The sequence below is a fragment of the Zalophus californianus genome, chromosome 5, assembly GCF_009762305.2.
Source record: "Zalophus californianus isolate mZalCal1 chromosome 5, mZalCal1.pri.v2, whole genome shotgun sequence".
NCBI lineage: Eukaryota > Metazoa > Chordata > Mammalia > Carnivora > Otariidae > Zalophus > Zalophus californianus.
In genome coordinates this window covers 84,340,870-84,354,250 of record NC_045599.1, presented here as the reverse complement: position 1 = coordinate 84,354,250, position 13,381 = coordinate 84,340,870, and the positions used below count along the sequence as shown (strand labels likewise).

Below are 13,381 nucleotides of genomic sequence, written 5' to 3'. Positions count from 1 at the left end.
TACAGCCTCCTTCTATGTCCTGGTTGATGAAGTGATTTTTTTTTTATCGTGGTCAAATGTACATAACCTAGAGTTTACACTTTAAACATTTTTAAGTGTACTGTTCAGTGATATTAAGTACATTCACAGTGTTGTGATAAAGATAATTTACAGTGAAGGAAGCTAAGAGCTATGTAAGAATTCACATAGAAACTTTGTGTCAGAAGCTGTGCTAGCCCCCAAAATATACATGTGTAGGAAATATTTATGTGGCTGGGTAAAATTTTTATGATTTTGTGTCCTCCTAGTGACTATAATAAAGAATAATTGGAAAATAAAGTGATACTATGTATGTATTATACATGGCTATATTTGATAGTTCACATATGCATATGGGTACACATAGCAAAATTCATCCTTAACATTCATAGGCTTAATAGTCATGTTTCAGAGTATTTTCCAGCATCTCTAAGGTCCATTTTACATATTTCTGATTTTGTATAGTACAGATATGAGTAGGGCTGTACGGATATGAGTAGGTCTATGAGGACATAAGCCCAGCAAGCCATCCAGCACCTGCCACTCAAAGAGGCTATTTGGTTCTTTATGTGTTTCCAGATGAGTATATCTCTGACAGTAATAAAGACTTTTGGATGTTGACACCTAAAAGAGCTAGAAAAAGAACAAAGTCCAAAGCTAGTAGAAAGAGGGAACTAATAAAGATTAGAGCAAGGATAAATGAAATAGAGACCAAAAAAAAAAAAAAAAACAGAAGAAAATATCAATGAAACCAACATCTGGCTCATTGAAAAGATAAACAAAATCGACAAACCTTTAGTCAGACTCATCAAGAAAAAAAGAGAGGACTCAAAATCAGAAGCGAAGGAGGAAAAATCACAACTGACACTACAGAAAAACAAAAGATTCTAAGAGAATATTATGAAAAATTATATGCCAACAGATTAAACAACCTAGAAGACATGGATACATTTCTAGAAACATACAGTCCAAAACTGAATCAGGAAGAACTAGAAAAGTTGAACAGACTGATTACTAGTAATGAGATTGAATCAGTAATCAAAAAACTTGAATTCAGCCCTTAGTGTATAGATGCTTGCTGTCTCGGTTAGAAAGACTTTACGTGCTATTGTGGCCAGTTTCATATTTCATTTCTTAGCTATGTCTTTTTCTCTCCTCAGTTCTGCAGCATATACTGGGGAGCAGTGAGTAGTGACTCTGTAGGAGCGCTCTCTGTGTTGCTTCTTCCTATGTGAGCCGAGCTGGAAAAGAGGGTTTGAGTGCTGCCCAGCAGACTCACTTCTCCAGAGCTGCTCTGTCCAGCGCTGTAGCCACTAGCCACACACAGATAGAAAAAGTAAATGTAAACTAAACAAAATGAAATAAGATAAAAATTCAGGTCCTCCCTCACACTGATCTCATCTGAAGTGCTCAGTAGCTGCATGTGACTAGTGGTTACCATATTGGACAGCAGAGGTATGGAACATTAGCATCATCAGAAAGTTCTCTGGGACAGTGCTGTTTTAGAGCATTTCTTTCCCTCTGGCCCAGTGGCAGGGGAGATTCCAGTGTCTTGTCTTATCTTGGGGTTGAAGCGCAACTAACTCTCGGGTGGAACTTGGCTGTCTCACTTCTCTGAGGCCTTTGGGTTGGATTACAACTGCAGGTCAGCTTCCTGCAGGACTAACCTGCTCCCTCTACAGAAGGATTTGAGGGTGGTGTAGAAAAGACTGGCCAGCCCTGGGTAAACTCCCTCACAGTGCTAGAAATGCCCTGTACTTGTTTTCTATTGCTGACATAAATTACTAGCTTAGAACAGCACAAATTTATTATCCCACAGTTCCATAAGTCAGAAGTGCAACACAGGTCTCACCAGGCTAAAATCAAGGTGTTAGCTTGGTTGTGTTCCCTTCTGGAAGCTCGAGGGGATAGTCTGTTTTCTTGCTTCTTCAGGTTTTTGATGGAATTCAGTTCTTTAAGGTTGTACATCTGAAGTCCCTATTTTTTTTAAGATTATTTATTTATTTATTTGGCAGAGAGAGGGAGCACAAGCAGGGGGAGCAGCAGGCAGAGGGAGAGGGAGAAGGAGGCTCTTTGCTGATCAGGGAGCCCGACGTGGGACTCGATTCCAGAACCCTTAATGAAGGCAGACGCTTAACGACTGAGCCATCCAGGCACCCTGAAGTCCCTATTTTTTTTACTAGCTTTCAGCTCAGGGCTGTTACAGTTTCTAGAGGATGCCCACATTCCTTAGCTCCTTGCTCTTTGTCTCCATACTCAAAGCCAATCAAGGCAGGTTGAATCCTTTTCACAATTCACATGTCTCTTGCATCTTCTTCCATTACATCCCTCTGACTTAGCTGGGAAAGGTTGTCTGCCCATAAAGCCCAATAATTAGATTAGGACTACCCTGTTAATCCAGGATAATCTCTTAATCTCAGAATCCATAACTTTATTTTATTTTTTTCTAATATTTTATTTATTTATTTGTCAGAGAGAGAGAAAGAGAGGCAGGCAGAGGGAGATGCAGACTCCCTACTGAGCAAGGAGCCCAATTCAGGACCCAATCCTAGGACCCTGGGATCGTTACCTGAGCCAAAGGCAGGCGCTTAACTGACTGAGCCACCCAGGCGTCCTGGGAATCCATAACTTTTTACATCTGCGAAGTCTGGTTTGCATATAAGTAACCTGTTAGGGCATAGTCATATTTGGAAGGGGTGTTACTTGGTTTGCCACTTGCCTCCAGATTAATTCTTTGCATGTTATTAAGCAAAAATAGCTTATTTGAAGAAGATAATTTCCATCTTTGTGTAAATAGTATTAGTAATTTTCTTTGGAGACTAAACATCAGGGGAAGAGAGGAAGCTTCAGGAAAGAAGAGAAAATAGAGAAATGGAGGAGGTGATACCTGGAGAAAATCTTTTCTTTTTTTTTCAAATTTTTATTTAAACTCTGGTTAGTTAACATATAGTGTAATATTGGTTTCAGGAGTAGAATTTAGTGATTCATCACTTATATATAACACCCAGTGCTCATAACAAGTGCCCTCCTGAATTCCCATCACCCATTTAGCCTGTCCCCCTCCCACCTCCCCTCTAGAAACCCTCAGTTTGTTCTCTGTAGTTACGAGTCTCTTATGGTTTGCCTCCCTCTCCTTTTTTCCCCCTTCCCTTATGTTCATCTGTTTTGTTTCTTAAATTCCATGTATGAGTGAAGTCATATGGTATTTGTCTTTCTCTGACTGATTTATCTCACTTAGCATAATCTACTCTAGCTCCATCCATGTCATTGCAAGATTTCATTCTTTTTGTTGGATGAGTAATACTCCATTGTGTATATATGACACCTCTTCTTTATTCATTCATCAGTTGATGGACATTTGGGCTCTTTCCATAATTTGGCTATTGTTGATAATGCTGCTGTCAACATTGGGGTGCATGTACCCCTTTGAATCAGTATTTTTGTATCCTTTGGGTAAATACTTAGTAGTGCAATTGCTGGGTCATAGGGCAGTTCTATTTGAGGAATGTTTTCCAGAGTGGCTGCACCAGTTTGCATTCCCACCAACAGTGTAAGAGGGTTCCCCTTTCTCCACATCTTCGCTAACACCTGTTGTTTCTTGTGTTTTTGATTTTAGCCATTCTGACAGGTGTGCAGTGGTATCATGGTTTTGATTTGTATTTCCCTGATGATGGGTAATGTTGAGCATCTTTTCATGTGTCTGTTAGCCATCTGAGTGTCTTGGAAAAATGTCTATTCATGTCTTCTGCCCATTTCTTAACTGGATTATTTGTTTTTTGGATGTCGAGTTTGATAAGTTCCTTGTAGATTTTGGATACTAACCCTTTATCAGCCATGTCATTTGCAAATACCTTCTCCCTTTCCATAGATTGCCTTTTAGTTTTGTTGATTGTTTGCAGAAGCTTTTTATCATGATGAAGTCCCAATAGTTCATTTTTGCTTTTGTTTCGCTCGCTTCCAGCAGCATGTCTAGTAAGAAGTTGCTACAGCTGAGGTCAAAGAGGTTCTTCTGTAGGATATTGATGGTTTCCTGTCTCACATTTAGGTCTTTCATTCTTTTTGAGTTTATTTTTGTGTATGGTGTAAGAAAGTGGTCCAGTTCCATTCTTCTGCATGTATCTGTCCAGTTTTCCCACTACCATTTGTTGAAGAGACTTTTTTTTTTTCCATTGGCTATTCATTCCTGCTTTGTCGAAGATTAGTTGACCATATAGTTGTGGGTGAAAATCTTTACTGCTTAAACAACATTTTATATTGCTTTCCACATGGTGAAACACACCACCCGTAATAGTTCAATTTGGAGTACATTGATAAAATATCATCAGGGTATCTCTGAATTAACCACTTACTTGTATCTCATCTTTTAAAAAGTGAGAAAACCTATACGAAAGTGGCATTATAATCATGAAGATAAATATCCGAAATTGAACAATGTTAGAATAATCTTATCAAACTGTAGGTACTTAATGTAATATATTTAACAGCCCCCCCCACCTATTAGGTCGCTAACTTTTGGATTTTCATGAAACATTAATAAAGTCTGTTTGATTTTAATGTTTATTGCCATTCATATATTTACCATAGATGTCTGCATTCATTTCTAATTTAGTATGTAAAATATTATATGAATGAGTTTAATTAGATATTATCTATTTTGAATATTGCATGGTGATAGTCTACTTTGTAATAAACTATATAATTTTTGAGAATGAATATAACATTTACCTTTCTCATCTTTCATTTTATTTATCTCATTAGCTACGAAATCTTTCCAGCTTGGACCTACGTCATATCACTGAACTGGATAATGAAACCGTGATGGAAATTGTCAAGAGGTGCAAAAATCTTAGCTCTCTCAATCTCTGTCTGAACTGGATCATAAATGACAGGTAACCATTGTAACATCTTAAAAACACTTTTCCAGAGGGAAACCTGTGTTCCATTGACCAAATACTAATTATCATTATGACAAGGCATGTTAATTTTAGAAAATTTAATGTAGCCATGCCTTTTAAAATAGATATGTTTAAGATTTGAAAACCATCTAGCTGTATACTTTTCATCCATCCATTGCTCATATTTCTGACAAGGTTTTATGCACTTTGATTCAAATGTTTGCCTAAACAGTGATAACGACAGTAGTCTATTGAATTTTTCTTTGTCACCCAACCAGGTATATTGCTTATTTGTCACTTTACTATTTTTGCAACTTTGTGGTTGATTTGCTGTTCACTTGTCAAGAAAAATGATTCTAAGAAACCATTTCAAACATGAGACGCATCAAGATCCTTTCTAAAGGATGATATTTTGTTCTTTGTATCAATATAGTTTGTTTTGGAAATGGAAGTCATATGATAGTTTAACATATAGCGTAAAAATGTGTAAAATGGATAGTTTTCTTCTTATAAACAGTGATGAACCCATTTTTCTTTGAAATATTGCATGTAAGAAAAAAGATGAAAGAACCCTTGAGAGTAGACTTCTTTATAAGGAAAACAAGCACAGAGTAGCACTATTTCGGTACTGTCGATTAACTGAGGTGGGTTCTGAAATATAGGCATGAGACAAGATGCTTGCACGGGGACTTTTAGGGGTAAGTGTTTTCTTTTTGAAGATAAGCCCCCCAAAATATTTTGCTTTCAAAGTAGAAAGTACTATTTCAGCTAAAATTAGAACCTATTTAGATTTAAAGATTTTTCATAAATAGGAGCAATGATTTATTAAGTTTGTGTCAGATAATGCTTTAAATTTAAAATAGTTTCCCCCTCCTCTTTTAGTTTCCTTTTGGACTTAAGATGAAAGCTATATGGACTCCATTTTCTCCAATTATGTTTAAGTTCTAGTGACATTTTCTTAACTTACCCCACGTGACTCTTATGATTATATGATAGCCTTTGACTTGACTCTTTCTTAGTAAAATTTTTCTTGAAAAACTTTCTAATCTAGTCATATGGTCATCATTTATAAAAGGTGTTTATTGGCTTTGAGTAATAGTCATATAAAGTACATTGACAAAATCTACAGAGAATTGATAAAAGTTAAAAAAATAAAATTTTTCTCTATAGTCAACATTCTTCTACAGTTGATTAGATGACAACTTAAAATAATCTTTTAAGTGTTTTGTAACATCTAATAAGATAAAGTGCATAAGGAAACATTATCCTATGGTGTTTTGCATTACTTTAATATTGAGATGAACCGCTTAGTAATGTATCAAATTAAAAGGAAAAAACTGTTTCTCCAACAAAATGAGTAAGAAAATGATTGCCTTTTATTCCACAATAGTTTTCTGTGTACTTGACATATGTAGAAGAATCAGTAATTAGAGAATACAGGGGTAAATAAGAAGCGGTCCATATATGATTAGAAGGGTTTTCTTCTAAGAAGTAAACATTTTGCTTAGGTTTATATCATTTAAATAGAGATATTTAGGGATTTCTAATCTTCTAGCTCTTCAAATGCTTATTTAGTCATAAGTATTTATAAATGAGAAAGTGGGCAGCCCTCACTTTGTCTTTCCTTCCCTTTGTTAGGCGTCGTGTATTCAAAGCTCTTGCTATTTTGATAATTTTTTCCTACTTAACTCTGATGGTTATTTGGTATTTGATCCTAAATATATATACTGTAGAGATTTATTTGCAAGGAATCAAAGTGTATTTTTATGTTTTTAATGGAAAAGTTTGGATTAATTGAGAAAACATGCATTTTAATGAGGCTGAGCAGTAGAGTTTTAAAAATCAGACTCTTTTAGGTTTTAATTACACTCCTTGCACTTATCCTATGTACTGTTAATAGAAGTTTCAAACATTAAAACCCACTTTGCAGTATCATCTAAATTACTCATCTCATTGTTCTTGCCATACTCTATCACTAAGCTAAGTAATATTTGTAATTATATTGGTATAAATCTAGGACTTCCCGTCAGACTTAATTATAATTTCAGCACTTAGCTGAGATGGGTTAGTCACCTTTCATAAAGAGGGCACTGGAATGCACTAATGCATTTAGCCTATCAATTAGCGGGTTTTACATTTGTTCATTATTCTTATCCTCTAGTAAATCAGGAAGCATTTATTAACCCCCTACTAAATACGTGGTACTGTGTCTCAGACTCTAGGACACTGAGTCCCTCCTGTTCTCAAAGGTGCTTTCTTGAGGTGACATAAGACTTAATGAGTGAGAGAATAGTGAGCCTTGGAAGGATAGAGGGGAGGAAAGTAACCTTTATTGCCCAGGTAATTGATAGGCACTTTACATGTGTTCTCTTTTAATCCTTTCAACATCTTTTGTTTAGTGGAAGGTCATACTATTCCTATTAAATGCAGACCATTTGTATGACTTTTCTTTGGCTTTGCCAACCGATGTGTTTTTCCATCATTGCTGCCTTAAAAACTGGGGGAGGACAAACGAGAAAAAGCAAATGGTGGTTGATGGGTCACTTTTTGATTTCATAGTTGGGATTCACACATAACTAACATTTCTATGTAAAATTCTTAGTTTTTAAAAGTAATATCATTATTCTTTCTTTCATAGTAAAAGTATAAGAGAAACCTTAGATGTTATTTTATACATTGCACATATGAAAGGGATCAATGTTTAATGCTGCTGGCTTTGAGAAAGAATTCCTTGCACGAAGATACACTTTGATAGTCAGATCTTTAGATATAAGACTTATCTTGGACTTTAAAAGTTCTTATCTGTAAACTTTCTTTTGAAGTTCAAAATTTTAAAATATGTAGTAATTGAAGGTCTTTAGTATTACGCTCTTGGTATCTTTTAGCATTTTGTGGTTCTTGAAGTGATGTGTCTAAGACATGCTGTTCTTTATCTTTGTTTTTCTAAAAGCATGTTTTGTGTTTAGAGTTAAACAGCATGATATTTTCTTGTATTCAGAAGGATGGTCTAGTAGTCATTTGACATTTACCATTGCTTTTGAATACAAATAAAATCCAAGGGGTTTATGAACAGAGGACACTGACTATTTCTATCAGTGACTTAAATTAAACATCTGGTTGTTACATCTCCTCTACTGTCTCTGACTCTAAGTTTATTGAAATGTTTATTTGTCTTTGATATAAATCTTTTGTTATTTCACATCCAATTTGGTCTTCATCATTTTTGTATGTTTGGCACAGAGTTAGCCTGCTTTGGATGTAACAAGCTGATAATGTGAAAAACTGAATGGTTCTGAACATCTTTAGTGATAGACGTATAACGGCTCTTTTGTTCTTTTTTGCCAAGAAGAATTAAATGAAATCTAATAGATCTTTACAAAAGCTATTTAAAAATTTTTAATTGGCGATCAAAGAAGGAATTAATTTTTCAGTTTTTAACATTAGTCCTGAGAAAAGTTGGATCACATGATCTATATACCCATTATCAAGTATATGATCCATTCATTAACTGTTGACCATGCTTGCTAATGAATCAGGATAACAATATAAGAGAAATGAAAATTTCTCTAGCATTCATCAGCTAATGTTACAAAACATAACAAATACCAGGCTGGTTGTTAAAATAGGTTATGTTGCCAACTAGTCGAACTTCCCTAGCTAGCGATTTATTCTTTGAATTTGCAGTAAAAAAAAAAAAAAAATCGAATATTAAACTTGTTGAACATCAATAACTAAGGACAATTTCTTTAAAGAGTTAATTTTGTTGTGTGAATCCTATATGTATGTCAAGAGAGCTATTACATCAGTGGACATTCTAAAATTTGGAAAATTATAAATCTTAAACTGTTATGACCAGTTTCTTCCAAATATAAAATAGCATTTATAATATGTTGCCATTTCACTTTATATGTACTGGTGTTTGGAATAATAACTATGGGTATTTTCTCTTAAAATAAAGCTTTTTGATAAGACCAGTTGAAGTTGCAAACGTGTGGGCTACGGCTGAGTCCTGTCCGTGAAGCTGTTTTGGTTGGCCTATAGAATATTTAAAAGTTGAGATAGTTGCGAACACTTTAAAAATTGGAATAGTTTGCATAAAATTCTGAAGTTGGGCTTCCTCTTGGAGAAGTTGCAGATCTAGCAACACTGGACTCCCGTTCTTTCCAGGATGAGGAATAGGCTGTTCTCTCTGGCCATTCTCCAGTCCTTCATCATTCCTACTGGGCATGATACATTCTTTTGTATTATCTGTCTATTCCCAGTTGACAGACTGAATTCTCCTTTACCAAAATCAAGAATGTAGAGTTTTGTTTTGGAGTCTGATAAAATATATTGGAGTTCTCTTTAAATGGAGTCTGATAAAATATATTAACAGATGGAGTCTTTAAATGGAGTCTGATAAAATATATTAACAGATAATAGTTAATTGGTCTACCTACGTTAGTTCTTCATTATTTTAGATATCAGAACTTTGGCCAATGGGTGGAAGTTACAACAAGAGACAGAATTCAGCTTAAAATGAATTAAAAACTTTATTTTCATCCACTGCCATCCAAAATGGACACCTCCACTTAGTTTTCAAACAAGAGTGTTATCCAAAAGTCTTCTGAATTACAAAGAGAGCTGCTGGTTTATAAACTTCCCTCCAACTTCAAGGCTGTGATTTAAAATTATTTATTTATTTATTTATTTATTTAAAGATTTTTATTTATTTATTTGACAGAGAGAGAGACACACAGCGAGAGAGGGAACACAAGCAGGGGGAGTGGGGAAGGGAGAAGCAGGCTTTCCGCAGAGCAGGAAGCCGGGTGCGGGGCTCAATTCCAGGACCCTGGGATCATGACCTGAGCAGAAGGCAGACGCTTAACGAGCCACCCAGATGCCCCTAAAATTATTTATTTTAAAATGAATTTATTTCCAGTGTGCAGTATTTGACTCATGATTTCTTTGTTGATAGCATTAAGAAAAATCTTAACACTATTCTTTCTCTTTTCTTCTTCTGTGTATAACCCTTCCTAGTCTTTTAGGTGTACTTGGGTTGAAGTGGTAGAATGACAGATTACTCCACCACCCCTTTCAGGGAGACTGACAGTGCCCTGGCTCATGGAAAACTCAATGAGGCTTTCTATAAAGATTTTTCTAACTCCCTTGATCTTCTCTGGATGTTTATTCTGTTTCTTCTTTCAAATTTCCGTTGATTCAATAAAAAACGGTGACATTTAGAAATAAAGTTCAGAGAGGATTTGAGCAGGTGTTGGTGATATAAACTATTTGCTGAGTGCCCATTGTGTTTTATTTCCAAGAATTGTTTTGTGAACATATGCTATATATTGTATTTATAAGTGTTCGAGGACTGGGCAGATAATCTACCGTCTTCCTGTGAATGTCATGTCACAGTGGACTTAGAATTTTATTTCATTTCAATCCCCTAATATTACTTAATTCTCCTAGAGACTGAGGTTTAAAGATTGCCCAAGGGGGACAAACCTATCCATTAAATCCAGCAGGCATAGTTGAATTTGAGTTTGAGAATATTTTGTTTTCTATTAAAGTTAAGTGGTCTGGAGGAGAGGAATACTTTTCACCTTGGAGTATTGAGTGTGGAGTTTGAACAATTTTCTCTAATAAAAGTCTGAAAACTTGGACATCAAGAGGCGGCAAAAATAACACTGGCTTTGGAAGCAGCTCCGTGGTGGTGTTTATAGCAGCACTGTCCTGCTTGTGTAGAACGGGGAGAAGTCTGTCTGCATGCTTTTGGTACCTAATAATGTGGCTGGGCTGGTCAGCTGGAGCTTTTGTAAAACTGAGTTCTAGCTTATTCTTGTAATCTACTGCATAATTTTATACTTTATGTGATATTTATTTATATCTTTGCAAAAAGAGTAAGAAAGATTTTATTGAGTTCTGAGGGAATTATAGAGGCAGGGTAGAGTCTTTCTGTGCTAGTGACACTTGTTTAAGCTTGGCATATTTTTTGACACTCTTTTTTTTATTTACAATTACTTGTAAGACCATCCCTGGAAGAATAATATGGTATTAGAGTAACTACTATTCAGGTTCTCAAACCATCTGTAAAAATTTGTCTTCTGCATCTTTCTACAGAAGGACCCTCTCTTTAAAACTATGATTGGTTCTAGGGGCGTCTGGCTGGCTCAGTTGTTCGAGCATGCGACCCTCAATCTTGAGGTTGTAAGTTCAAGCACCCTGTTGGGCATAGAGCCCACTAAACCAACCAACCAACCAACCAATCCCTAATTGGTTCTTATAATAGTAGAGAGGTCAGAGAGTATAATATTTTCTCTCTTTTGTTTTTTGGACTAAGGATCATAACAATAGCTAATAATAGCTATATCATTTATTATAATCTGTGCCATACATTGTGCTAAGTGTCTACACACATTATTTCATTTAGTCTTTACAACAACCTTGAGGAAAAAATTAACCCCATTTTCAAATGAAAGAATTAAGGTCCAGGGAGGTTAGGTAGCTCACAAGTATTTACTGGTGGAATCAAGACTGGAACCTATTTTAGTATGTCTTCAAAGTCTGAGCTCTAACCACGAAGGGCTCATCTTCTCTCAGTACCTTATTCTACCTCAGACCTGGAATGACCTAATATCTTGATTTGCTCATGTCATTTCTGGTCTATTCTTGTTATTTTGAAATTCTGTCAGGTTTGGTATTTGTGCTGGGCTGTTCTCTTCTGTGCTCCAAAGTGTCCTGGTCTGGGCGATAAATTACATGGTCATCCTGCCTCAGGCATCAGACTATGCTTGATCATCCTAAACATCATTAGAATGTTACCTTCTCTTTTCCCAGTGGGATACCTGATAGGTGACAAGTTTTGGATATCTTACATAGAGTTGTAGATTTTCAAAATAGCTAATTTTGTAATGAAAAGCAATTTTTCCCCAACCACCCCAATTGTAAATACTCTTCATTTCTTACTAAGTTCCTTGAGGAAAAGTAGAAAGTCTTGCCCAGTTTTGTGTCTTGTACCATGCCTGGTTCATAGTTGGTATCCAAAAGAATTTCACAAATGATCTTTGAATAGGCATTTATTTAAGCATATGATGACACACATTTATTTTTTAATTATTATTTTAAATTTAAATTCAAGTTAGTTAATATATAGTGTATTATTAGTTTCCGGGGTAGAATTTAGTGTTTCATCAGTTGCATATAACACCCAGTGCTCATTACAAGTACCCTCCTTAATGCCCATCACCCAATTACCCCATCCCCCCACCCATCTCCCCTCCAGCAACCCCCAGTTTGTTTCCTATAGTTAAGACTATTTTATGGTTTGCCTCTCTCTGTTTTCCTCTTATTTTATTCTTCCTCCCCTTCCCCTCTGTTCATCATTTTTGTTCCTTAAATTCCACATATGAGTGAAATTATATGATATTTGTCTTTCTGACACAGATTTATTTTTGTAGATATTTTATTATCTATAAATGCTCCCTGTCAGTTGTAGCAAATACTTAATCATTGCAGAGTAAAGGAGAGTACTGGGTATATACTTTGAGCAAGTTGTCACTGAGCTAAAAAGAAGGAAGTTAACTATACTGAAGGTTTCAGTACCTTTGGTAAGATATGATTGCTATAACTAAATTGTACAGTTTCCCCTAGTATATGTGGTTTTTCAAATAGCTGATGATATTTTTGTATAAAATGTAAAGTTTCTCTGATAAAATGATTTATGCATCTATCCTCAGATGAAATTTTTAGTGCATTCAAATTCAAGGAACTTTCTCATTGTTTGTTTGGTACACAGTAATATTGAATATTGGTTCTTTCAATACTTCTAGTAACTAAGTGTCATTTTTAAGGAAATATTAATTGATATATAATCCGGAGTATTTAATCTAATAAAATCCCTTGAAAGGGAAAATATATATGAGATGTATATGTCTCAGCTTGCTTTGATTTTTAACTCCAATTGTGTGGGATTTGGAAGCTGGATTTGGTGTGGATGAATTTGTCTTTTTGGTTCTCCATGTTCACATTATTTTGTCTTAAAGAGTAATGTGAATTTTTGTGGTAGTTCCAACATATAATGGTAATTTTAAATTTCTGCTTTGTCTTTCGTTCCTGTTGAGCAATAATACATAAGTAAACATTTCTACAAATAATAATTAACAGAGCTCCTATAGAATTATATTGTTACCTCTTCTGGATGTGGTACTCTAAATGCTGCTACTGCTTAGTGTTTTTCAGGCAATATAAATGTGAGTAAACATATATTAATCATTTTGTTTGGGAGATTAAAAAAACATGTGTCTTACATAGTATGAAATCAGAATTCATGATCAGATTATGGGAAGAATGGGACATGTTTTATGTGATGATGAATGCAGTACTGTATCCTCATGGATTTGGAGGCTTCCTAACCTCAAACCTGTTTTAAAATTGCCAACAGTGAAGAAAAATCTTCATCTATTGATGAAAATGATAATAACTTATTG

At 35.2% G+C, this 13,381-nt stretch overlaps 1 protein-coding gene across 2 annotated transcripts in view; it reads left to right on the top strand.

Annotated features, from left to right (window-relative positions):
* FBXL17 (F-box and leucine rich repeat protein 17) overlaps positions 1-13,381 on the top strand; it is a 504,150-nt gene that overhangs the window by 184,453 nt on the left and 306,316 nt on the right. For both annotated transcript variants that reach the window (XM_027606064.2, XM_027606063.2), the window contains one exon: positions 4,777-4,907. In XM_027606064.2, coding sequence (XP_027461865.1) covers positions 4,777-4,907 — 131 coding nt within the window. The remainder of the gene's footprint in view (positions 1-4,776; positions 4,908-13,381) is intronic.